The 23,484-nt window shown below is 39.5% G+C and overlaps 2 protein-coding genes across 2 annotated transcripts in view; both read left to right on the top strand.

Annotated features, from left to right (window-relative positions):
• Positions 1 to 3,394: 3,394 nt before the first annotated feature.
• Positions 3,395 to 8,626, top strand: LOC146631560 (bactericidal permeability-increasing protein-like). Its single transcript, XM_085353765.1, has 16 exons — positions 3,395 to 3,452; positions 4,389 to 4,499; positions 4,592 to 4,706; positions 4,809 to 4,940; positions 5,025 to 5,180; positions 5,294 to 5,357; positions 5,695 to 5,755; positions 5,834 to 5,925; positions 6,027 to 6,203; positions 6,286 to 6,345; positions 6,422 to 6,589; positions 6,673 to 6,740; positions 6,893 to 6,935; positions 7,010 to 7,073; positions 8,364 to 8,440; positions 8,588 to 8,626. The coding sequence occupies exons 2-16, from the start codon at positions 4,397 to 4,399 to the stop codon at positions 8,624 to 8,626; spliced, it is 1,419 nt and encodes a 472-aa protein (XP_085209891.1). The 5' UTR covers positions 3,395 to 3,452; positions 4,389 to 4,396.
• Positions 8,627 to 15,879: 7,253 nt separating this feature from the next.
• The window catches only part of LOC146631559 (uncharacterized), a 9,772-nt gene continuing 2,167 nt past the window's right edge, over positions 15,880 to 23,484 (top strand). Inside the window, exons 1-8 of the mRNA XM_085354823.1 lie at positions 15,880 to 15,931; positions 20,007 to 20,045; positions 20,150 to 20,347; positions 20,436 to 20,522; positions 20,681 to 20,779; positions 20,982 to 21,136; positions 21,256 to 21,384; positions 21,612 to 21,740. Coding sequence (XP_085210949.1) covers positions 15,880 to 15,931; positions 20,007 to 20,045; positions 20,150 to 20,347; positions 20,436 to 20,522; positions 20,681 to 20,779; positions 20,982 to 21,136; positions 21,256 to 21,384; positions 21,612 to 21,740 — 888 coding nt within the window. The remainder of the gene's footprint in view (positions 15,932 to 20,006; positions 20,046 to 20,149; positions 20,348 to 20,435; positions 20,523 to 20,680; positions 20,780 to 20,981; positions 21,137 to 21,255; positions 21,385 to 21,611; positions 21,741 to 23,484) is intronic.

The raw sequence follows: 23,484 nt of genomic DNA, 5'->3' as shown, positions 1-23,484 counted from the left end.
AAACATTGTATCAGGGTCAGTTTAGGAATTAGGAAAAAAATCAAGATGAAGCAAAGTTTTGAATCCATTTTAAAGACATCATGCCACTAATGAAAATGTGTTATTTGTTTTTATCTCAGAGATTATCTAGTAGCTCATGTTGAACATAGCGGAACAACTCTACATTCCTTTTCTGTTTTTACAGTGAGGTTTCACTTTAGCTTCAGTCTATCCTGATGTTTTTAGTCTAAAAAGTCTTAAAAGCCACTGAATGGTACTTACACTAAACATCAAACAGTAGAAAGAAACGGTTGTGTGTCTAGCTTGTGAACGTAGTGCATTTAGCAGATAAATATTTCCTCAGGAAGTTGGTAGGGAGCAAAAATAGGTGGCATAGGTGGCAGGTGGCAAACGCTCCCAAAGGCAACAACTTAAAGGTGTGTAAAACAAGTTTCTGCTACCACCAAGTGGACAAAAGCAGTTACTAGAAGTTTGATTTTTTTTGTCACCTCACCTTTGAGTTCAGGAATAACAGTGAAATTCTGCACACAAACCAGTGACAGGAGCCATTTCTGCAGAGCAGCTGTGACTGTGCCAAAAGCATTTAGAGCAGTTAAACTGTCTCCTGTAGTAATAACGAGTTGTTTCACTACAGTTATAAAAACTGATGCTTTTTTATGCTAGCAGTGCGTACTAATCTAAGCTGCTTGCTTGAACCCTTCTAAGGCGTCATATACACAGTTTCATTGAGGGTTTGTGGTTTTAACTATAGTCTGTTGCATATTGAGCAACCGTGTGAAACATCCCGTCTAGCGGCCGATGTTATGCAAAAAAGTGATTTCCAATGTTTTGTGTAATAATTATGTGTAACGTCTTTGATAAATTGGTAAATATATTACATTAAGGGGTTATATATAAATTTATGATAGGAATGCTGTTTATGGATAAAAATGACTTGATATGATTTGTTGAGCTATGTCTGATGCATATTTTACAGATTATAGGCCCGCCCTTTATAAAGGAGGAAACAGGGGAAATCACATTTTAGCACAACGACAAGACATGGCATGAAAACAAAAGCTTCCACTTCCCCGAGAAGCCACAGAGAAGAGGGAAAAAAAGTGTCGTATTTATTATTCAGCAGATTCACAAATTCAGAAGTAGAGAATCCTCAGGGTGAGCCAAAGTCAGAACAACCAACAAACAGAGCTGTGCATCAATACCAGATCAGATGACCTGCCTGAAAATAACAAACCAGAAAACATGGGCTTGCCTCCCTGGTCCGTGAAAACAGTTACAGAAAACAAAAGGCAGAACAGTGCTGCTTACTTGTTCTCTCTTGCTAGACACAGAACAACTACAAGTCTCAATTATCTCTGCTGTGGCTGATTGAATCAAAGAGAAGCAAATGAGCCATGTTGGTTCCATATATAGGGATGGTCCTCAGGTTGGAGCTGGTCCTCTGTAAGCTGTAGTGTTGCCACACTAATTATAGCCACTCCATTTAAATGCAGATGTCTTCACAAAACAATACACGAGAAACACAATACGGGTCTAACACAGAGTTTGCCCAGCAATTTAGATCTGAATTAAATTCATATTCATTGTCTAATCATCCAAGTATTTGCTGATGACATAAAGTTTCAGGTTGGAATAAAGGAAATGTTTTTGTCTACAAGCAGCGGTTTAAAATCAATTCAATTCAGTTTAATTTATACAGGGCCAAATCACAAATCACAGTCACTTCTAGGCGCTTTATATTGTAAGCTAGAACTTACATTAGTGCATACAGAGAAAAACCTCAAAATCATATGAGCAAGCGCTTTGGTGACAGTGGGAAGGAAAAATTCCCTTTTAACAGGAAGAAACCTCCTGCAGAACCAGGCTCGGGGAGGGGAGGCCGTCTGCTATCCAGCTGTAGGTGGTGAACTTTAAGAAAAATGACAACAATTCCTTCAGAATGTGTGTCACAAGCTCTTCATGTGACTGTATTTCCTTCTATGTCTTTACTTCGTGTGTTGCAGTTGTAGGCACTTTAGGAGGAATGCTGTAAACTAATAATCCACCCAACATGCTTTTTCTCCTGTCAGCACAATAATTCGATTCTCTCAGACTTTAGCCCCATGGCCCGCTGCTATTTTTTACCTCTTCATGCTGCCTCAGATTTCTCACTGTGTAAAAGTTCAGTACTGTTCAGATTGTAAGCGATGTCCACGTTGCTTTGATGCTCCATAAAACAGCAGTAAACACTGAATAGTGTACGAATCATTGTGTATAATACTAGCCGCTGGTTTGTGTGGACCAAAACAGGTCTGACTGGATGCCACCTTGCTTTTTTGTACCTCCACCAATCAGCAGCAAGCAGAGTGTTTTCTTCCCACTGTAAAGGTTTTACACAATTGTGTCAGTTTTCAGTGAAAGGCTTCCTGTTTTCAGACAATAACCGCAGTTACTGACCAGCTGCTGTGTGATGACTTTGTATTTTAAACATAAACAGCAATTCAAAAAGCAGGAAGCAATTTCAGTGGTTTTTAAATGACAAAGAAAATATTGATGCACGTCATGACCAAACAATATGATATAGTAAACTTTTTGGTTGTGTGGTTATCACACTGGATTTTCACTGAGGAACCATTTCCTGGTCTCTTCTTCTGTTTTTTTTTTTTTTTTTAGAAAGTCGAAATGTGCATTTACAGTAAAAGTACAGTAAAAACACATGTGGTTATCTACTCAGAGCAGCAGTTTGAAGAGTATTTTTTGATAGCATGGAGAGTTAAAAGGTTATGGCAGTCACAATAAGCACATTAATACTTTAGTTATAGCCAAAATTGTGTTGTGTGAGATCCCACTGACTTTAATAAAGAGTCCAAAATCCACCAAGTTCATCTTTGAGTCCATTTGAATGCTTGAAATTCACTCAAGGGACTGATAACTGATACTGAGTCCACAAGGATGGAGTGGAAAGCAGCCTTTGTCTCTTTAAAAAGCCGGCCTGGCAGCTGAACACATTCAATAATTCTTTGAAAAACATGAGATGAGGAAGTGGGAAGTTGAGTTGTGCCTGGTTCTTGTGTGGTACTTACTGTAAATTCATGCAAGGAACTAAAACACAGACATACCTGCAAAACAAGAGGACAAACTTTCAAGGACATAAAGTTCTTCAAACAATACCAAGCTTTACAGTAGTTGACTTAGTCTGTCTTTAAAATCTCTGATAATCTTTAACTTCTACACTGTTAGTCTTTTGTGAAGAAATGATAAGGGAGTGGAATGAAATTCAATAAAGGGACATTGTAAACGGCATGTTTGCTTATTGTTGCTGGGTGAGTTTCTTTGAGAAGCTCAGTTCCTGATTAAGTAAGTGAATTAGAGCGCATGTGATTCTCTTCCTCTTTCAGTCTGACTCTTTGGCTACGCTGGCACATCGTCTGAGAAAGGGCAAGCTACGTCTTCCGGACGAACTGTTGCTTCAGGTAAGAGTGAGTGTGGGTTAAATGTATATGGCAGCAATGTTTTCTGAGTTGTAATGCTTAATCTCAACACAGATGGTGCAGGCAGTTAACACAGATCTCTCAAAGGGTAAAATCTGAAAGGGTACGTGGCTACTCTACTGCAAAAAAGTTATATTTAGTCTCTCAGTGTGCTTTGGTTGTTGTTATAAGGTTTGACTTGTAAAGACTTGTTATCAGTTGAGCAAACTAGTGTTGCAACTCAGGTTAAGACAGATGTGGTTTGTATTGAGTGCACCATCTCTGAGTGTTGAAAACACTGAGATCTGCATTCAGATGAAACATGAAACATACTTGAGCCAAACTGACAACATTGAGGATGATCTTCAATAAAACAACAAAAACAACCCACATTCTTCAGACAGTCACACTTTACATCACATTATCATATTTTAGACTTGCACAGAGTCCAGATCTGCCATCCACACATGCAGTGTACTAAAGTTCAAGCAAAGTCAGCAGCAAAAGTGAAGTATGAGTTAGAAATGGTTAGCTTTATTTTGGTTTAGTGGGGAGAATGACACGCTGTAGACAAAAAGCATGTAACTGCTCTGGTTTAAAGCTGTATGCACATCTAGCTTGAAACACGCAGTGCTGGTAAAGATGGTGGACCATCTTTATGCCCTGACAATCAGCCTAGGTTGATATAGCTCAAGCTCACCCTGCTGACCTCTCAGGGGACATGTGGTTTCATGTGAAGCAATGACTGTTAGCTCTTTCAATGAAGCATGAAATAAACCGCTTTATACTTCTCCTCCACTGCATAGTATTTCAGTAATGTTGTATTTGTACATCTTCTTTAATTTCTTTCTTTCCAATCTTTCTTCACAGTACTGCTCTGTCTTCTGTTGCTCTTGCATAAACAGGAATTTTGCTGATGTTCTTGTCCTTCCTTTCCAGCTGCTGAGATGTTCCTGTGCTGTTGGTTGGGTCTGGTGGCTCTCATCCCCACAACCTTAAGCACGAATCCTGGAGTAAAGGTCAGGCTGACAGAAAAGGGCATTGAATATGGTAAGGTTTGTGTAAAAATGCTTCATTTTTAGAAAAGCACTGATTTCTCCAGGATTTGTTCATCAGATTCTTTTTTCTTTGGTTTTTCTTAGGCAGGCAACTGGGCATGGCTGTCATCCAGCAGAAACTCGGATCAATCAAAATTCCAGACTTTTCTGGGACAGAGAAGGTGTCTCCGATTGGAAAGGTTCAGTATAGTTTGTCAAAGTAAGCCACCAGATTTTTTTTCTTTTGCATGTGTTTAGATTCTGTAGCAAACTGTTATTTTGTCCTTTTCCTTCTTTAACAAAAAAACATTAATTCCTCCAGTATGCACATAGTTAATGTGGGCTTACCAAAGTCTTCAGTGGATCTGGTGCCAGGGACTGGAGTCACACTGTCTATAGGTGATGCCTTCATCAGTCTGAATGGAAACTGGAGGGTCAAGTACCTGCGAATAATGTGAGTGAGGTAACATCTCTTCTATAGGGAAAATAATTTGGTTGCTTAAAAATATAATATCTGATATCCTTTTTATTTTACTAGAAAGGACAGCGGGTCTTTTGATTTGGATGTGAATGGTCTCAGTATCGCTACGACCATCTCCATCAAGAGTGACGAGACAGGCCGACCAGCGGTCAGCAGTGACAGCTGCTCAGCCACTGTTGGAAGTGCAAAGGTCAAGTTTCATGGTGGAGCGAGGTGAGAAACCCAGCTGTGAGGGAGAAGGGTTTTACTATTTTACTTCATTTTCTTGACAAATGGCAGAATTTCTCTAAATCCTGCTGTTACTGTTTTTGTTTGTCTTTTGTTAGCTGGCTGTACAATCTCTTCACAACATTTATTGATAAGGCTCTGCGCAATGCACTCCAGAAACAGGTGAGAGCAAATCAGCTACTTGCAGCAGAAATCCAGCTCATGCAACTGACCAGAAGTGTCTGCTAGTGCACAGTGTCTCACATTATCTTTTACTCTGAAGTAGAATGAATATATAATATAAAAGGTGCATCTACAGATGTGCCAAGCTTCACTGTTGGTCATGTACATTGATTAATTAATTTTTTCCACAACTGCTCTTTTGTTTGAAACATTCACCAAAGGTTTAATTTTGAAATGCCACTGTGAGCCTTTAATGATGACTTTCTTCGATACAAATCACTGTCTCCAGATTTCTTCCTGAAAATAAGGTTCTTCTTTTCACTACTTGCTGTTGCAGATCTGCCCCCTGGTGGCTGATGCAGTATCTGATTTAAACCCTCAGCTGAAAACTCTCAATGGTAAAGTATCCTGTTTAGTTAGTCAATCAGCTGTTTCACTGGTGATGAACACATGAGTGAGCTTCTGTCTCTATGCAGTCTTAGCCAAGGTGGACAAGTATGCAGAGATTGAATATTCCATGGTATCGTCCCCGACTGTTTTAAAGTCCTCGATAGATCTGAGCTTGAAGGTAGAGAATTATGCAACACTACATTTTTACAGGAATCCAAAGATATCATTTTATTGTTTTTAAAAAATCTGGAGCATTGTTTTCTGGGTCTTCTTTCTCAGGGGGAATTTTACAACATCGGGAAACATCAGGAGCCTCCGTTCTCACCAGCGGCCTTTAACCTGCCACCCCAGAACAACAACATGTTGTACATCGGCATGTCTGCCTTTACTGTCAACTCTGCAGCCTTCGTCTACAACAATGCTGGAGTCCTCAGCCTGTCCATCACTGACGACATGGTAAACTGCTGCCTCCTGAGTCTCATACCTTCTTTTCAGGGCATCAAACTGATCTCTAACCTTTCTCACTTTGTCGTGCCAGATACCAAAAAGCTCTCCAATCCGACTCAACACCAAAACGTTTGGAGCCTTTATCCCACAGGTGACAACACAATTTGGTATATTTAAAGTATAAATGTTTGGTAGCTTGTCATCTGAATTTCTTCTTTCTTTGCCAGATTGCTAAGCAGTTCCCAGGTCTGATGATGAAGCTGCTGGTGAAGATGGAGAAAACCCCCACACTGACCTTTGAGCCCAACAACGCAACAGTCCAGGCCACCACCACAGTGACGGCCTTTGCCATCCAGCCCAACTCTACTCTGTCGCCTCTTTTTGTCCTGAACTTGGTAAGTTACCCAGCTGATATGATTTTAAATTGTCTTTGTGGTTTTAGAAAACCATCTGAAATGAACCACCATTGCCTTGACAGGAGGCCAGCGTGAGTGCCCGTATGTTTGTCAGTGAAATGAAATTGGCTGCAGCTGTCACCCTCAACAAGTGAGTTAACTGGCAAAGAAAAATAGGGCCGAGAGGTCTTTGTTAAGATGAACATCACGTTCTTTTTATTTTATTTTATTTTTTTTAAAAAAAAGGAAAAAAAAAAAAAAAAAAAAAGAACATCACGTTCTAATTTAGTCTAATTTGCACAGAATGGATCTGACCCTGGACAAAAGTTATGTGGGAGACTTTCAGGTAAGAAGTGCATTTCTATACAATAACAGTCTGAACCATCAGCAACTCGAACTAACCCTACATCTAACCTACAGGTGGGACCACTGGAAAATGTCTTTCAAGGGGTCCTCAAATTTGTAGTGATACCTGCTGTTAATGGTGAGTTCATCCTCACTTTGAACTCTAAAGAGGATTTTTCACCAAAAGTTCCAAAAAGGATTTCCATTTGTATTTTCTCAACGCTTCCAAAGTCCTGGGGAATATTATACAAACAACTTGAAGGACCTACACAGAGCATGCAATGAGCTTTGCAGACGAATGTTTAAATACTCGAGTTTAATACTGACACTGGGCAATGACTGTAACGTGGAATAACCACTCCTGACTTCACAGTTAATGATGTCTCCTGCAAATCGTTGTCATTACTTTTTACTTGAAAAATCTCTTGGGCCTATCCAACTAGCATAATCCACATCTTCATGTCGAGCCAGTTTGGGACAGCAGTAGAACAGACCATAAAAAGCTGCGGTGCAGACCCAAAAGCTCTGCCAGGGTATGTAGTTGAAAACATTGGATCGTTATTATCAGTGCATTGAGTAAAACAGCCCTCCAGAAATGTACTGCTGATGTATATCCACTGTGTGGGTACTGGTAGGCACAACGTAGCAGAGATGTGTTTGTTTTTTAAGAAGAGGTCCTTCTTACGTGGTTTAGTGCTGCTGTAAATGATGTTCATCAGCAAGATGCTGTGGCCACGTTGCTTATCTGTGCTTCTCGTATTCTTCTATTCTTTCTCTGTCTCTGTGCGACAGAGAGACGGGAGGCGCTGGGTAGCTTGGAGATTGTTTGGGATAAGTAAGCAGGGAAGTTGGATAGTGCAGTCTTCCCAATGAGCCAACATGTCGCTGCCATTTAGGGACTACCACACTCATTTCACAATGAATGAAATTCACCAGTGAACTTACTTTAGCATATTCCACAGTTCGCCCACTCTCACCTCATCAAACAGCCACAAAGGTTATAGTGCTCGAATCACAAACTTTCCTCAGCAATCACCTTACTCTGGATTCCTGCAACTGATTCTTCTTCCTCAAAGTGAAACTGTAGAGTCACCGTCCCTGTTCTGATGCAGTGAAAGAGACATGCAACTCTGCCCTATGAGAAAACCTTGAAAGAAAGATTAAGCCTAATTTAAATCTGGTCAAGTTTTTACTTCTAGGTGGAGTTGCAGAAATGTGTGATTGTAACTTGAACATCTCCATGACTGGATTGGATTTGTAAACTCACTGATTTTCCTCCTAAAGTGTATTTTAATGTTGTATTTCAGTAGATGGCAGTAGATCCATAGATTCCAAAACATGAGCCGTCTAATACAAGTACTTCCTATTAACAATAGGCCACTTATAAAACTGTGAAAGTTGATCTAAAATTATGAATCTTACTTTACAGCCCAACTTGCTAAGGGATACCCACTGCCCACAATTGGAAAGATGAAGCTTATGAACACCCAGCTTGATGTGCTGAAGGTCAGAGATACTGATAATGTGTTTAATAAGTTTGTTTAAGCATGTTTGTGAGCTTAGCGCTTTTGTTTATGACATGAGATCTAATTAGAAATCTTGACATTTCTAAGAGAGATTTTTTAACTCAAAGCTGTGAACTGTTCCTTCTAGGACTACATCCTGATTGGGACAGATGTTCAGTTCAGCTGAACTGCACTCCTGAAAACTCCCAGGAGTCTTTTCTGCATTCTGGCATCCTTCCATGAAGACACAATTACAGTCAGAGTACGATAATCTGACAGAAATTCCACTAAAACCCCCCAAAACAAAAAACAAACAAAAAAAAACAAATGAGAATGAGTATTACTTCTGTCTGATGACTGTTTGGACATCATTTGATTTTTAAAATATATATTATATATTTTCTATGCATTGATTTTGTGAACTTTTGTGATAGGTATATAAACAGTTGATACCGACCTAATCTTTTCTTAAACTCATCAGGAAAGTTTGTACTGATGTCAAGGGTATGATTCAGTGGTCCATTTTGTTTAGGAAGATCCTGAGTGAGTGAAGCAACCTGGAAGTCTCTACATGATGGCCATAGCTTCAGAAGGGTTCAGAACATTGTAACAGTTACAAAATAATCGAACACACTAACACAGTCCTGTTAAAGCAACATTTGGACAGGAATTTCACTTTTATTGTTACAGATTCAATAAAATCTGTGATAAAAAAGTAACTTCCTGTATGCAGATTACTGAGATCACTTTATTTCTGCTCTGTTTCATTAAAATAAAAGTGTTATTGAGGTGTGTGTGGTTCATCACTAAATACTGATCATAGAAAGTTAGTGTTTTAAAAAAGAGTCAAGTTTGGGGGGTTTAGGTTTGAGCTAAAGCACACATCCATTCTAATAACATCTCCACCTCTCGCGCCAAATAAATCAACTCATATGAATAACTTTCACAGCCACAATACACATGGCATAAGGCCAGCCCCCCACTTCTATCCACAACTTTAAAAACTGTCACAATGGGAAACTCAGATGTGTGAATATGGACAGAAAGACAGAGACAAACCTCAGTTTTTCACTAATTAGCAGTTAATAAATTCACTGATCTACAATAGTTTTTATACCACTGTGTTAGCAAGCCTTACCTCCCTTTCTGACATATTTAATCTAAGTAATCGATAATGAGTCAGAGTCACATAATGAATCAGATATATTTACATATTCAGCACCAAACAGTTTATAATAATTATAATAATTATATATATAAATATAAAAACTCAAAAGAAATACATGTTTATTATGTAGTTCACAGAGGCAGGAAGCTTTCTGTCCTTCTCTTGAAGAAATTTGCTATTACACTAGAGCGCATTAGCAGGTTTCAAACTGCATTAACACACATATTACTGTGCATCGTGTTTTACCAGACATGTTTCAACAGGCATTCTACACTGTAAACAAAATCTGTAATTTACCAGAACTTTTTAAAATATATTTTTTCAGAAATTTCCTGTTATTTTTAAATACATGAAATATCATTGAATTACAAAAAAGACGTGAATTAACATGTCGAATGTACAATAACGTGAAAAATTGCACCTGTAAATAAAGATGATTTATTTGCAGATGTTTTTGTAATTTTACATAGATTTGCTTGTTAATCAACTTCTATGTTATGTAATTTTGTGTTGTTATGGCTATGTAACATCAGAAAGTATTAATAGACTGTCAATTGGTAGGTATATTTACAGTAATTTGCAGTAATTTCACAGTCTGTTTTATAATAGTCATGTATCTTTTGTCATTATTTCCCCTAAATTGGTAAAATTATAGAAAAGTAATAATAACAGAAATGCATATTTTATATTATTCTTAAAATAGTCACAAAATAAAGTGAAGTGAGATTAAAGGCTTGCATCATTAAAATACAATCAATAGCATTTTAACCCTTTCACTCATTGTGGTCACTACAGTGGACAGCTATTCAAAGGCTGTTTTTTTGTATTTGTATCAGTGTTGATGGTATACTTGCACATAAACCACTACATTAGACACTGATGTGCACTCGTTTGTCAATTTCATAAATTAAAACACGTTGTCCACCAAAGTGGACATGTAAAAAACTCTTCGAAAAGTACATTTTAAAAAATGTAGTCTTTTTTTCATGCCTAAAGATGAATAAAAATACTTAAGAAAAAAATCTTGATTGAGGTTGTCATAATTCATGCATGACAGGTTTAAATATAACAAAAATTTAAATACATTTTCTGAAACTAAAAATTTTCAAATATAAAAATATCAGAAAGAAGTAAAGGTTGAAGTCAGGAACAACACTGGCTGATGATGAAATACAGTCAGCTGGCATGGTGACACTGCCAGTATAACCTGCAGGGCTGGACTGGGACAAAAAATTGGGCATTTTCACTACAGACCGGCCCACCAGGTATTAAAGCCATAAAGCCTTTGAATGAAAACAAATGCTGTTGTGACAGTGATGTACACTGTCTTTTTGGTATATTTATGATTTCTATACATTTTACGTTAGATAAAAACTTTGTTCGCAAGATTCAGATAATTATTTAATAAAAGCTAAATATTTGAAATGAGAATAAGAAAGAAAAGCATTTCTTTGTGCCCCCCTTTCCCTGTTAATGCCCTACCTGGCCCCCTGGCAACACTTTGCTAGACCCGCCCCTGCACAGTTACCAGCTGTCAGCTACTTAGAAAAGGATCTTGGTGTTATTTGTCTCTCAGAAACAGTTCATAACTTCCCTTCAACTCATTCATGTCACCTAAAAGGTAAACCTGTTTCTCCATCACCTGTTTAGCTCTGATGATCCAGTAAGGACATCTCCTGGTTTCATCCTCATGTTTCCCTCTCACCACATATCCAAACCGATATCATGACCAGCAGCTTTACAGCTGTGGCTCCAGCAAACATCAGCTGATACTAGAAATTAATATTAAATAAATTCTAACAACAGCTGATCAAGCTTAAACGTGCTGCTGTTGTTTAGCACGACATCCGCTAGTTTCCTGTCTCTGGCGCAAAGTCGGCGATAAATAAACAAGAGAGAAAAGCCGATCAGCTGATCATTGATCAGTTTCATGATTTAAGTAGCAACAGAAGGGGGGGAGATAAGAGAAGAGGCAGCTGTGCAGCGTAAAGACAGAATAACTCCAGCTTTGTGTCTTTTTCCATTCTAGCTAAAGTCCGGGACAAACTGCATCTCTTCTTAGCTCAATACGAAGAACGTAATATTTTCTCTAAATGAGGGACCATTCCATTTTTAAGGAGCTGTTGGCAACTCTACTAACTAACCTTATGAATAAAATAAAGTTCACTATCAGTAACATCATAGCAACCGAACAGCTGTATAGAAACTCCGTCATGCTAGCTCACGCAGTACGAGTTATTGTAACTGACTGTAAAAAGTCAGCACAATGAAAATAAACTCCATCTAAACTTGGTTTATATCTGACCCAGATGGACTGCAGGTCAAAACTTCTTACCTGAAGTTCAGTTCACCTGATACTCGAACCGGCGGCTGCCTCGGGTCTCTCCTCCTCCTGCCTCCCCTTCCATAGCTGGACTTGCCATCGGTCATACCGGGCACTTGCCCGGTGGGCCGCTGGCAATTTTTTGTTTTTATGGGCCGATCGATTTTTTTTTTTTTTGGAAGGGTATAAATAATGAAAGGTGTTGGATTGGCCAATTGGTCATGATCGACTCTGGGCTGGACCAATTACAGCCGAGGAGGTTGGATGCACCCTCCCCCTTGTTTAGTAGTGATTGGATTTCCGGCTCTTTTGGCTCCGAACCGGCTCTTCAGGTTGTTTTGTTGCTTTAATTAATTTATTATTAACAATAATATAAAATTATGCACAAAAGGAATTACTAATGTAAAAAAAAAAAAGTGGTTTTATTTATATATGTTTATATATAAATATATGTGGTGGCCCCTAGAGACAAAACACGTACAAACTCCAAAACACATTTCTAGAGTTAACTGAACTTCCAAAACAGAGCTACCTAGATCACTTAAATTACACAATTGAAAGCATGAAAGCATATGTGTATTGTTTGTGTATTTATACACAAGCATTCATATATAGTCAAATAATAAAAAAAAAAAATGTTTATTTACTTGTTATTACTGTCACTACCCGATCCGTACCGGAAACCCGATCGGTACCCCGCATGCGCAAATCTTACGTCACTTCCTCTCTTTGCCAACATTGCGACATTCAATATATTTGAATGATACGGTTAGCGCCCAGTTAGCTCCTAGCATTTCTCAACAGCTCTGCCTCCTTTTCAACTACCGGGACATTTAAACAATGGATAATCTGTATCCGCAACAAATTTTTGCTTTTCTCCTCAACAGAGAGTGTTCCCCGATTGAACAACAGCTAGGGCAGGGCGATATGGCCAAAAATATTTATCACGATATATATTTGAAAATTTGCGATAACGATATAACTGACGATATAATTGATGCGAGACAAAATACAACTCCACAACATTACTAGCACAAAAAGGCAACCTTCCATTTATTTTCACTTAAACAAGAAGCTGGTTTTTATGTACATTAAAGCTTTATAAAAACGTAACATGCAAATTCCTTGCTGAAAGTTTAACCAAAAGGCATTTCCAGTAGAAATGGGCTGACATATCCTGAGCATAACCATGTATAATATCCACTGAAGTTATAAAGAGGTGCTTTGCAACATTAAACTGCAGTGTGCATTACGTATTTTTCGGACCATAAGGTGCACAGGATTATAAGGCACATTAAGCGAAACAAAGCAGTCAGATAAATCAAACTTTATTAAACTCATTCTTCTTGCTTCCTCCACTTCTGTACCATTGATTTATTAATGAATGAATTCTGCTCTATTCCCATGTTGTTGCAGTATATTAATGACTAACCTTGTATTGTAGATGGATTCTAAGTTGTTCTCCTGACTGAAGTTTGGTCCGTTTACAGCATCCTGCCATGCGATTGCATTTGTCTCTAACTATCAGGAACTTTAACACTTTTCCACTTATAAAAGTTAACGTTAGTGTTCGTCCTCCAGCTTCACTGTTTATGTTATGCTAACATAGCTGTGTCGCTAGCGATCAGGTAGCACATCATTATATACCAGCTAGCCCAACTTCAGTAACCCTACAAACGTCACTGCTGTTTAGTTTCCTGTCTTCATTTATGTTGGACGTGATAGCAGAGCTGTACGTTTGAATTTTTCCAGAAATCTCTGTCAGAACATGCTATATCATGCTTAGGTAACTAGCGAAACTAGCGAGCTAACTTCCGCTAGCTTCCTGCTAACTTCTAACTCCGTTAAATGTAATAAATTTTGTTTTCATGGATGTCTGGAAGTTAAACTTCATAGTTTCACCTGGTTAAGCAGCAATGCTGATCGTTTTATTAAAGATGAAAGAATTGAGACAGTTTTTAACTCTCAGTGATGCTGCAGTGTTCGTTTGACCTGAAGTTACGGAGTTTAGGACCCAGATTACTCCCAGATTTAAGAGCATCTTAGTCCGACAAATATGACAATAACGACGGCCGCTTGCATGTTCTGCAAAAAAATGTGCTTTGTCGTGTATCTGACGGACAAACATCAAACCAGTTCCACATCACTGAAGTTGCACCATTTTTACAAACCAATTCTGGTTCATCTGTTTCACTCAACAATCGGCCATGTGTGTATGAAAACAAAGGCACTGCGCATGCGCGTTTTACTCATATTCTATCGCGATATTTCATTTTCCTATCGTTGCCTAACATTATACCGGTATTACCGTGAACGGTATAATATGGCCCAGCCCTAACAACAGCGCCATAAAATAAGAAGAATGGTGCCTAATGACAGAGTTAATAATACAGACTTTATAATATGTCACGCGAAGATTCAGCAGCCAGATGAAGTGTTTACTGGCAATTGACAGTGATAGAGGACATTATCATCACTTTTCCAACAATCCTCTTCACACAGAAAAGCATAAACACACTCGATTATCACTAAATCAAATTTAACACACGTTTGTAATTACGCTAATTCAGTTTACAATAGGGTTCATTCGCTCAGTCAGCAGGTGGCAGTATCCTCGTACACTGGGGAGTACACTGCTAGTGATGGGATTTCCGGCTCTTTTTAGAGATCCGGCTCTTTCGGCTCGGCTCACTAAAAAGAGCCGGCTCTTTCGGCTCCGAACCGGCTCTTCAGGTTGTTTTGTTGCTTTAATTAATTTATTATTAACAATAATATAAAATTATGCACAAAAGGAATTACTAATGTAAAAAAAGTGGTTTTATTTATATATGTTTATATATAAATATATGCGGTGGCCCCTAGAGAACACGTACAAACTCCAAAACACATTTCTAGCATGAACTGAACTTCCAAAGCAGAGCTACTAGATCACTTAAATTACACAATTGAAAGCATGTGTGTATTGTTTGTGTATTTATACACAGGCACTCAAATATATTCAAATAATTAAAAAAAAAAAAGTTCATCTACCTGTTACTATCACACACCAAATCCGGTCGTTGGTACTTGCTGGCTTGTGTAGCCACAAGATAACAAAAGCTCAACACTGCGCCCAGCATCCTGGAGCACTTCTGTTGTCTTTTGTAAGTGTTTTGAGTTTTTATGTGCTTCTGAGTTTTTACGTGCTTCGGAGTTTGTACGTGTTTTTACGTGTTTTGGAGTTTGTACATGCTTCAGAGTTCGTACGTGATTTGAAGTTTGTATGTGCTTTGTCTCTAGGGACCACTGTAAATATACTTTTGTTTATTCACGCCACATAAAATGTAATAAATAAATCATATAATACAAAAATCAACTATTCACATTTCAACTTTTAACTATTTAAATTTTCAGCTGTTTCCTTTTACAAATTTAAAGTGAAAACAACACACTGCAAAACACAACACAATTAAATATAAATTATAATATGAAAACAAAAAGAAGATGCACATTCTCTGTCATATGGGCCTGCATGAATAAACTTTCTGAATCCTTTATCATCTGCAACCGAAAATAGTTGTGGATGATTACTATACCTTTCTAATGTCACGTTGTTGTCCCTGGCTCTCTTTCTCTCTCTCTCCCTCTGGCTCTGTTCCTGTGCTACTGAGTGTAACTACCGCCCCTCCCCCCTCTGCCCAGCGTAAAGCACAAGGCTCGCATGCAGAGTGAAGCGGAAAAAAAGTGCGAGAGAGAGGGTGAGAGAAAGAAAAGAAAAAAAACCCCACGTGACGGCTCGCGATAAGGAGCCGGCTCTCGTCGTTCACGTCAAAGAGCTGGCTCTAAGAGCCATTTCGTTCGCGAACGACCCATCACTATTCTCCTTAGCTCTGCCCCGGAATGAGCAGGAAACACTGCTGCACTTGAACACTTTTATTACAGGTCTGGACAATCACATACCTACGCTTCAATGTTCCACACAGAGAAGGACAATATCCACTGGACTGATATGACAGCGAAGTGTATGTTGGAGTACTGGAGTGACTATGTAAATGTGGTGTCCCCATAAGCCCAGCGAATAGGGAGGGGGTGAGTAGTGGTGTTATCAATTTATCTAAACACTTTCAGCCTTCCACTGCTCAGCGGACCCTTTTAAGTAGGGGCCTTAATTTCATTCCCACAAAAGGTTATAATAAAAATTTCCTGTTACAATGTAGATACGATATCCAACAATACCACAGAAGGGTCAAATTGGCTATACATTATGGGGATAAGTCTGACACAGAACCCCAGCCTTTCACTCCCAAATCTGATTGGTCTCCTCCCTTGGGTCAGCTTCCACAGGAGGTATCCACCTTGGTGAAAGCTGATTATGAATATTTTCAAAATCATTTCCACATTGACCGCATCAAACCCAATTTGAAGGGAGATGAAACCAAAGCTCTAAAAGAGCTAAGAGAAAACAAACAAATAATTATAAAACCGGCAGACAAAGGAAGTGCTGTGGTCATCCTGGACAGAGATCAATATTTACAGGAGGGCTACAGACAACTAAATGATACAACATACTATTCAAAATTGAAGAAACCCATCTATTTGGAAACACTGCCTATTGTGGAGAAAATAATTAATAATCTTTATCAAAAGAAATTCATTAATATGAAACAAAAAAACTATTTATTAGGCTCCTCTGAGCCAAGAGGAAGGTTGTTTTATTTGCTACCCAAAATCCACAAAGACCCGGCAAAGTGGTCTGTACCATTCCAGGTGCCCCCCGGGCGTCCCATCGTATCTGACTGTGAAAGTGAAACTTACCACACAGCAGAATACTTGGACTTTTTCCTAAATCCCTTGTCCACAAAGCATGATAGTTACATTAAAGATACATATGACTTTGTGGAGAAGGTGAAACAGGCAGAGGTACCCCCTAACTCATTTCTCTTCTCGATTGACATTGACAGCCTTTACACCAACATTGACATTAAGGAGGGAATGAACTCCATTAGGAATATTTTCCATAAATATCCAGACAAGAAAAGGCCAGAAAAAGAATTATTACAATTATTGGAAATCAATCTCACGAGAAATGACTTTGAGTTCAACGGGGACTTCTTCTTACAAATAAAAGGGACAGCCATGGGCAAGAAATTTGCCCCAGCATATGCCAACATATTCATGGCTGAATGGGAAACTGCAGCCCTGGCAAAATGTATTAAAAAACCACTGTATTACTACAGGTTTCTTGACAACATCTGGGGAGTATGGCCTCATTCTGAACAAGATTTTGAAACGTTTCTAAGCACTCTGAATGATCACAATGACTCAATTAAACTTAAATCCACAATTAGCAACTCCACAATTGACTTCTTGGACACAACCACCTTTAAAGGCCCAAATTTTTCACAGACCCACAAATAGGACATCAAAGTATTTTTCAAACCCACGGACACACATGCATTGTTGTTTAAAACAAGCTTCCACCCGAAACATACCTTTGCTGGTTTAATTAAGTCCCAATTATTGCGATTTCACAGAATTTGCACCCAGCGGACTGATTTCAGAGCAGCGACCAAAATTCTATTTTCAGCTCTCACCACTAGAGGGTACTGTCGCTCTTTCCTTAGGAAATGCTTTAAATCATTCCTACAGACCAAACCCATTGATTTAACCCCCATTCTACCAGTGGTTTTGACATATGCCCCATCAACGTGCAAACTAATCAGAGTGATTAAGAACAACTTTCAAGATCTTGTCCAGAAAACCCAATTGCTGGGTGATTATAAGGTGATAGCTGCCTTTAGGAGGAATAGAAACCTGAGGGATTTCCTCATTAAGGCAAAACTCTCACCTCTCTCTGAGCCCAAACTCAGAGACCAGGGGCAATTTTTTAAGCACCAAATATGGTTGCGCAGCTTCTCAAACGGAAATGTATTCCACTCACAATGTAACGGTACTCCACGCTCCAAGAACTGTATTTATCTGATTACTTGCAGCAAATGTGGCATCCAATATGTTGGTGAGACAGGCAACACACTCCTGACCAGATTCACCCAGCACAGGTACAATGTGTTAAGAAAAAAGAACACACACACACATTTGGTGAAACACTTCCTGTCACATGGCTGGGAATCTGTCAGAGCAACAGTGACACAGGCAAATCCCAGATGGACAGCTCAGCAGAGGAGGAAGGCTGAAAGAGTCTGGATTGCCAAATTAGACACTGTACACCCTAAGGGGTTGAATGAAAAAAGTTTTTAAAAGGACATAAAGTCCACACAATGTACATACTTGTCGATTATTACTGTCTTGTTGTTGCTATGCTTGTCATAATCATTATCATCATCGCTGTTACCGTCATTCCACCTGTCTCTGTATATATTTGCTGGAGCACCCTGACCATGAGGTTTATCCTAAACCTAACCAGTTCTAACCCTGCGCTGGATTTAACCTTATCCCTGAAGCCCAACCCTGAGTTCAATCCTAACCCTAACCACTTTTAATCCTATATTGGTTTGACCCTTAACCCTAAACCTCTCCCCCCCCCCCCCCTCTCTCCCTCTCTCTTACCCCTCTCTCTCGCTCTCGCTCTCCCTCCCTCCCCATCTGGAAGCCTCATGCCCAGGATGCTAAAACAATCCCTTTTCAGGGCACCAAGTTGGGGACATGGTTCCTTGAGCCGGGAGCAAGGATGGCCTGCGCATTGGTGCTCGATTGCCTTCGGCAATCGAGCCCCCATCTTACCTTCCCCTAACCCTAAATACTTATTTTCCACCCTGATTTACGAATAAATTCTTTACAAATCCTACCATGTGAATTCATGGATTTTTTTTTCACATTCTGTCTCTCACAGTGGAAGTGTACCTCTGGTGCAAATTACTGACCTCTGTCATCATTTTAGGTGGGGGAACTTGCACAATCGGTGGCTGACTAAATACTTTTTTGCCCCACTGTATCATAAGGCTCGGAAGGGCAGAAAAATCATAGACTGGGCGTTCTGTGGGACTCGACCAATTTGGCTCTTAGGGGATTCTAATTTGAACCGCATACCGGCTTACAACAATGACAACATCCAAATCGACAGGGGCCTCGTTTTATCATTTTCTCCAGATTTTGGAAAAGACGCCGGTCCATCCAAACATCAAACTAGTAGTATTGTCAATAGGGATTAATAATAGGGACCAGGATGCAGAAAAAACTTCCATCAAACAATTAAGAATGCTTTACAAAAAAGCAAAATCTGTCTTACCGAATGCTAAGGTAGTCTTCCCATTAATTAATTTTTCATCTTCCCTTCCAATAGAACAACAACGAAATCTAACTCTCATCAATAACTTTGCTGCAAAACGGCTTTTGGTCCTGAACCCACTATCTGGGGACCAGTTTGTAACGATCGACGATAATATTCACTGGACACAAGTGACGGCGCAGTGTATATTTGCAAATTGGTGTGACCAATTACAATTAAATCCATAATCTAAAAAGCCTTAAAACTGTAAAATTACAACGTTCAACAGAAAGAATAAAAACTCAAATTTATGTTTATCAAAGCGGAGTGAATTGCGAACAACAGCATGAGAGGAAATAAGATTTATGTCATTACTTCTAAAATAAGGACAATACCTTTTTTGAGCCACACGAGGGAGCCAGAACCCCAATCTCAGAGAAGACTGCACTTAACAGTAGTTATGTTGTGTATTCTATCATCTGCAAAAGGTGCTCTCTGATGTTTAAGGGAGAAACAGGCTAGACTAATGTAGACAGGTTAAAACAACATATATACCGCATTGGGTAAGACAGATTGAATAACGTCCTTGGTCCGACATTTTCAAACACATCCACTAAATCTTATGGGCAGCCTGGAACTACAACCCTGTGCAGCGTGGGCGGAGGGACAGAGGAGGAGAGATAAGGACCTGTGAATCAAGAAATGAACATCAGAACTCCTTGGGTATGGAACTCCAAAGTGTTCAAAATTAAATAAATAAGTCATGATGAAATAAATAACTATGTGAATAAATAAGACACATATATCTAATGTGAGAATGATATTGTGAAATAATGGAACACATTTTGAAAAAAATGCTCATTATTGTGAAGATCAAGATGAGGAAAAGTCACTTCTATGGGAAAAACCAGGTAGTGACAGGAATTAAGTTAGGAAGATACCAGACAAATGGCAAAAAATACATATATTTTATTTCTTTTGATTCATGTGATCCATACAAATGTGTACCTTTCAGAGTGGAAATGTGAACAAGATGCAACCAGAGCAGCCTGGCTCTACAAGTCCAAGTTACTTTCAAAGTATGAGACCAGAAAGGCAGTAGTCCTGCAAATGGACTTGCGGGAAAGTATTGTGGATCAACAGACATCACTTATCTCCCTCTACAAAGCTCCAAAGGTAGAGTGGGCGGGCCCTGTCAGCTGCAAACTGGAAGGTATTTTTTCTGTATTGTGAAAACATTAGAAATCCAGTGACTGACTAATCCGAAACTTCACAAGTTTTTTTCTTCTTCTTACTTTTAGGGGATGTTGCTGTTGGAGAAGGGGTGAAGAGATTCTTCTTCTCAAAGGCAGTTTCTCTAGTACAGTCTGGTTTGCATTTGAATTTTGGTATGTATGAAACTAGACTGGGCACATGTATAGTGGATTAAATAAGAGAATATTTATTCATGTAAAGAAAATGTATTTGTTATGTAAATGAGTTAATTGTGTTAAAATTACTGCCTGGATTTCTCATACTCACCATAACCTAGATGTACTCTTTTCAGGGAACACAGATCTTACAAGACTGTTTGACGGTGAGCCAGAACACTTGACTCCGTCCACTTCTCAGACCTTGCTTGAGAGTGACATGTTTTTGGTGGCAGGTAAGAAAGTTATGTACAGAAATAAGAGGAATAGTAATTTAAAATAATTCATGTGCAGCACTAAAGTAAAAAGCATTACTTGTGTTACATTATCCTAACTGTAACCATAAAGATGAAAACTAGATTGAATACAGTTACAAAACTGTTTGTCTTTACCCCCATGCAATGTTAGGCTAAGTGAATTTATTATGTTTGATCTTAGGAAGAATAATGGGACATTCATTCATTCATGGTGGACCGTGTGTGTCTGGTATAAGTCCTGCAATCATCCATGTCCTTTTTGGTGGCTCACCTGAAACAGCTACAGTTCAGATTGAGGATTGCCCTGATATTGATATCCGCAGCACTATTCAGCTGGTTTGCATTTTTGTACCATTATTTTAAAGAATTACTATTTCACTAAATATTAAATTTAGAGACAAGATTGAATAGCCATCAGTACCTACTACTGACTAATTTATTTCCCTCTGTCCTAGCTTGATGGCACTGCTGAATTAACAGAACTGGAACGAAGAAATGTTCTCGAGCTAGCCCTGGCTTGGGACCTGCCAGGTGTCACACAAACCAATAGAAAGTGGCTGTATGAACGTCTGCTATTCCACGCTGTGAGTACGGACTTACTCTCCCCAATAAATGTAAATTTTAAATAGAAAAGCAAATCAAACCTTTGGATGTGAATAAGTACATTTTTCATATACATTAAAGAAATCTCTTTGGAGGCCATTTGAAATGCTTTATCAGTACAGTGGATGTTCTTTAAGTATTTAACATTTAAAGTGTCTTTTACTTTATGGACTCACACTTCAGTTTTGGTTTGGTCTCACTGTTGTAGGTCATAACACGAACAAGCCGTCAAGTCAAGCAGCTGAGGAAATGGCTTAAGGAGACCATGGTATGGCCGCTTCTGACAGAAAGATCAGACATCATTCCAAGGGAATCAGAGACTGCTCCCTGTTGTAAGGTAAAGTCAGGTCACATCTTTTAACATCTGAATAGTAAAGGTATTTGGTTAATTTATGAAGGATGAACATTAATTGTTGACACAAAACATCAATATACTATTTTGTATGCTTGGGCTAGTCGAACAGCTGGGTTACATTTAATAAAAATACACCTAATGTTGCTGACGCTCTTAAGACTACAAGATAAGTAAAGATATAAAATGACAAATTAAGCTTATTTTATCTTGTAGCATTTAAGAGAAAAAATTAACCAAGGTGAACTATTTTATGCAGTCTATTCTACACTCAACAAAAATATAAACGCAACACCTTTGTTACTGCTCCCATTCCCCATGTCTCACAGCAAAATGCCACAGATGCCACAAGCAATGAGGGAGCGTGCAATTGGCATGCTGACAGCAGGAATGTCAACCAGATCTGTCGCCCGTGCATTGAATGTTCATTTCTCAACCATAAGCCGTCTCCACAGGCGTTTCAGAGAATATGGCAGCACATCCAACCGGCCTCACAACCGCAGACCTCGTGTAACCACACCAGCCCAGGACCTCCACATCCAGCAGGTTCACCTCCAAGATCGTCTGAGACCAGCCACCCAGACAGCTGCTGGAACAATTGGTTTGCACAACCAAACAATTTCTGCACAAACTGTCAGAAACCGTCTCAGGGACGCTCAACTACATGCCCGTCGTCCTCATCGGGGTCTTGACCTGACTCCAGCTCGTCGCCGTAACAGACTTGTGTGGGCAAATGCTCACATTCGATGGCGTCTGGCACGTTGGAGAGGTGTGCGCTTCACGGATGAATCATGGTTCACATTGTTCAGGGCAGATGGCAGCTGAGAATGTCCCAGTTCTTGCATGGCCAGCATACTCACCGGACATGTCACCCATTGAGCATGTTCGGGATGTGCTTGACCGGCGTATACGACAGCGTGTACCAGTTCCCACGAATATCCAACAACCTCGCACAGCCATTGAAGTGGAGTGGACCAACATTCCACAGGCCACAATTGACAATCTGATAGACTCCATGCGACGATGTGTTGCACTGCATGAGGCAAATGGTGGTCACACCAGATACTGACCGGTTATCAACTTTCCTTCTGACGATGCTGTCTGTGTTGAGCGCTCAGTGGATCTGCGCTCGACAGTGCAGCCTAGGCGGAGTAGTCGAACGCAGATTCACTGAGCGCAGGGCAAGCTAGCGAGACAGAAGTTAAGCTCTTCTTGCAACATGGCAAATTGAACCTCCCCCACCCTCATTTAGATCTGGCGTTTGGAACTATTTTGGTTTTCATGTGAGGTATGACCCTGAAGGTAAGCGCGTCATGGACTAAAGTAAAACAGTATGTTGGATGTGCCACGCAAAGCTCAATTACATGGGTGGGAGCTAGTGTGTTAGCGCAGTTAGCTCGTTAACGTGTTGGCCGTCCAGCCCCATGCACGGGCGATCCGTGGTAGCTCGTTAACGGAGATTTGCCAACGTCATTTCAACGAGATTTACGCTGACAGCACTAGTGGGAACACAACAAATATGACTGCACATTTACACCGACATCATCCTAGTGCAAAGACAAGTGGAAGCAGACAAAAACAACAAGCACGCATGCTACAAACTTTACCCGAGTCATTTAGACAGCCGTTAGCACATGATTCTTCTTATGGGGACCTGATATGTTTAATATGCTGCTGAGAATATAGCCCAGAAGAAGCGTATAGTATAGCTTTTATTTTGGAAAGAGCC

The sequence above is a fragment of the Diplotaxodon limnothrissa genome, linkage group LG5 (genome assembly GCF_057381915.1).
Source record: "Diplotaxodon limnothrissa isolate DT_005_m linkage group LG5, D_limnothrissa_male_GT1.1, whole genome shotgun sequence".
NCBI classification, from domain to species: Eukaryota; Metazoa; Chordata; class Actinopteri; order Cichliformes; family Cichlidae; genus Diplotaxodon; species Diplotaxodon limnothrissa.
This window is presented reverse-complemented; position numbering and strand designations above follow the sequence as displayed.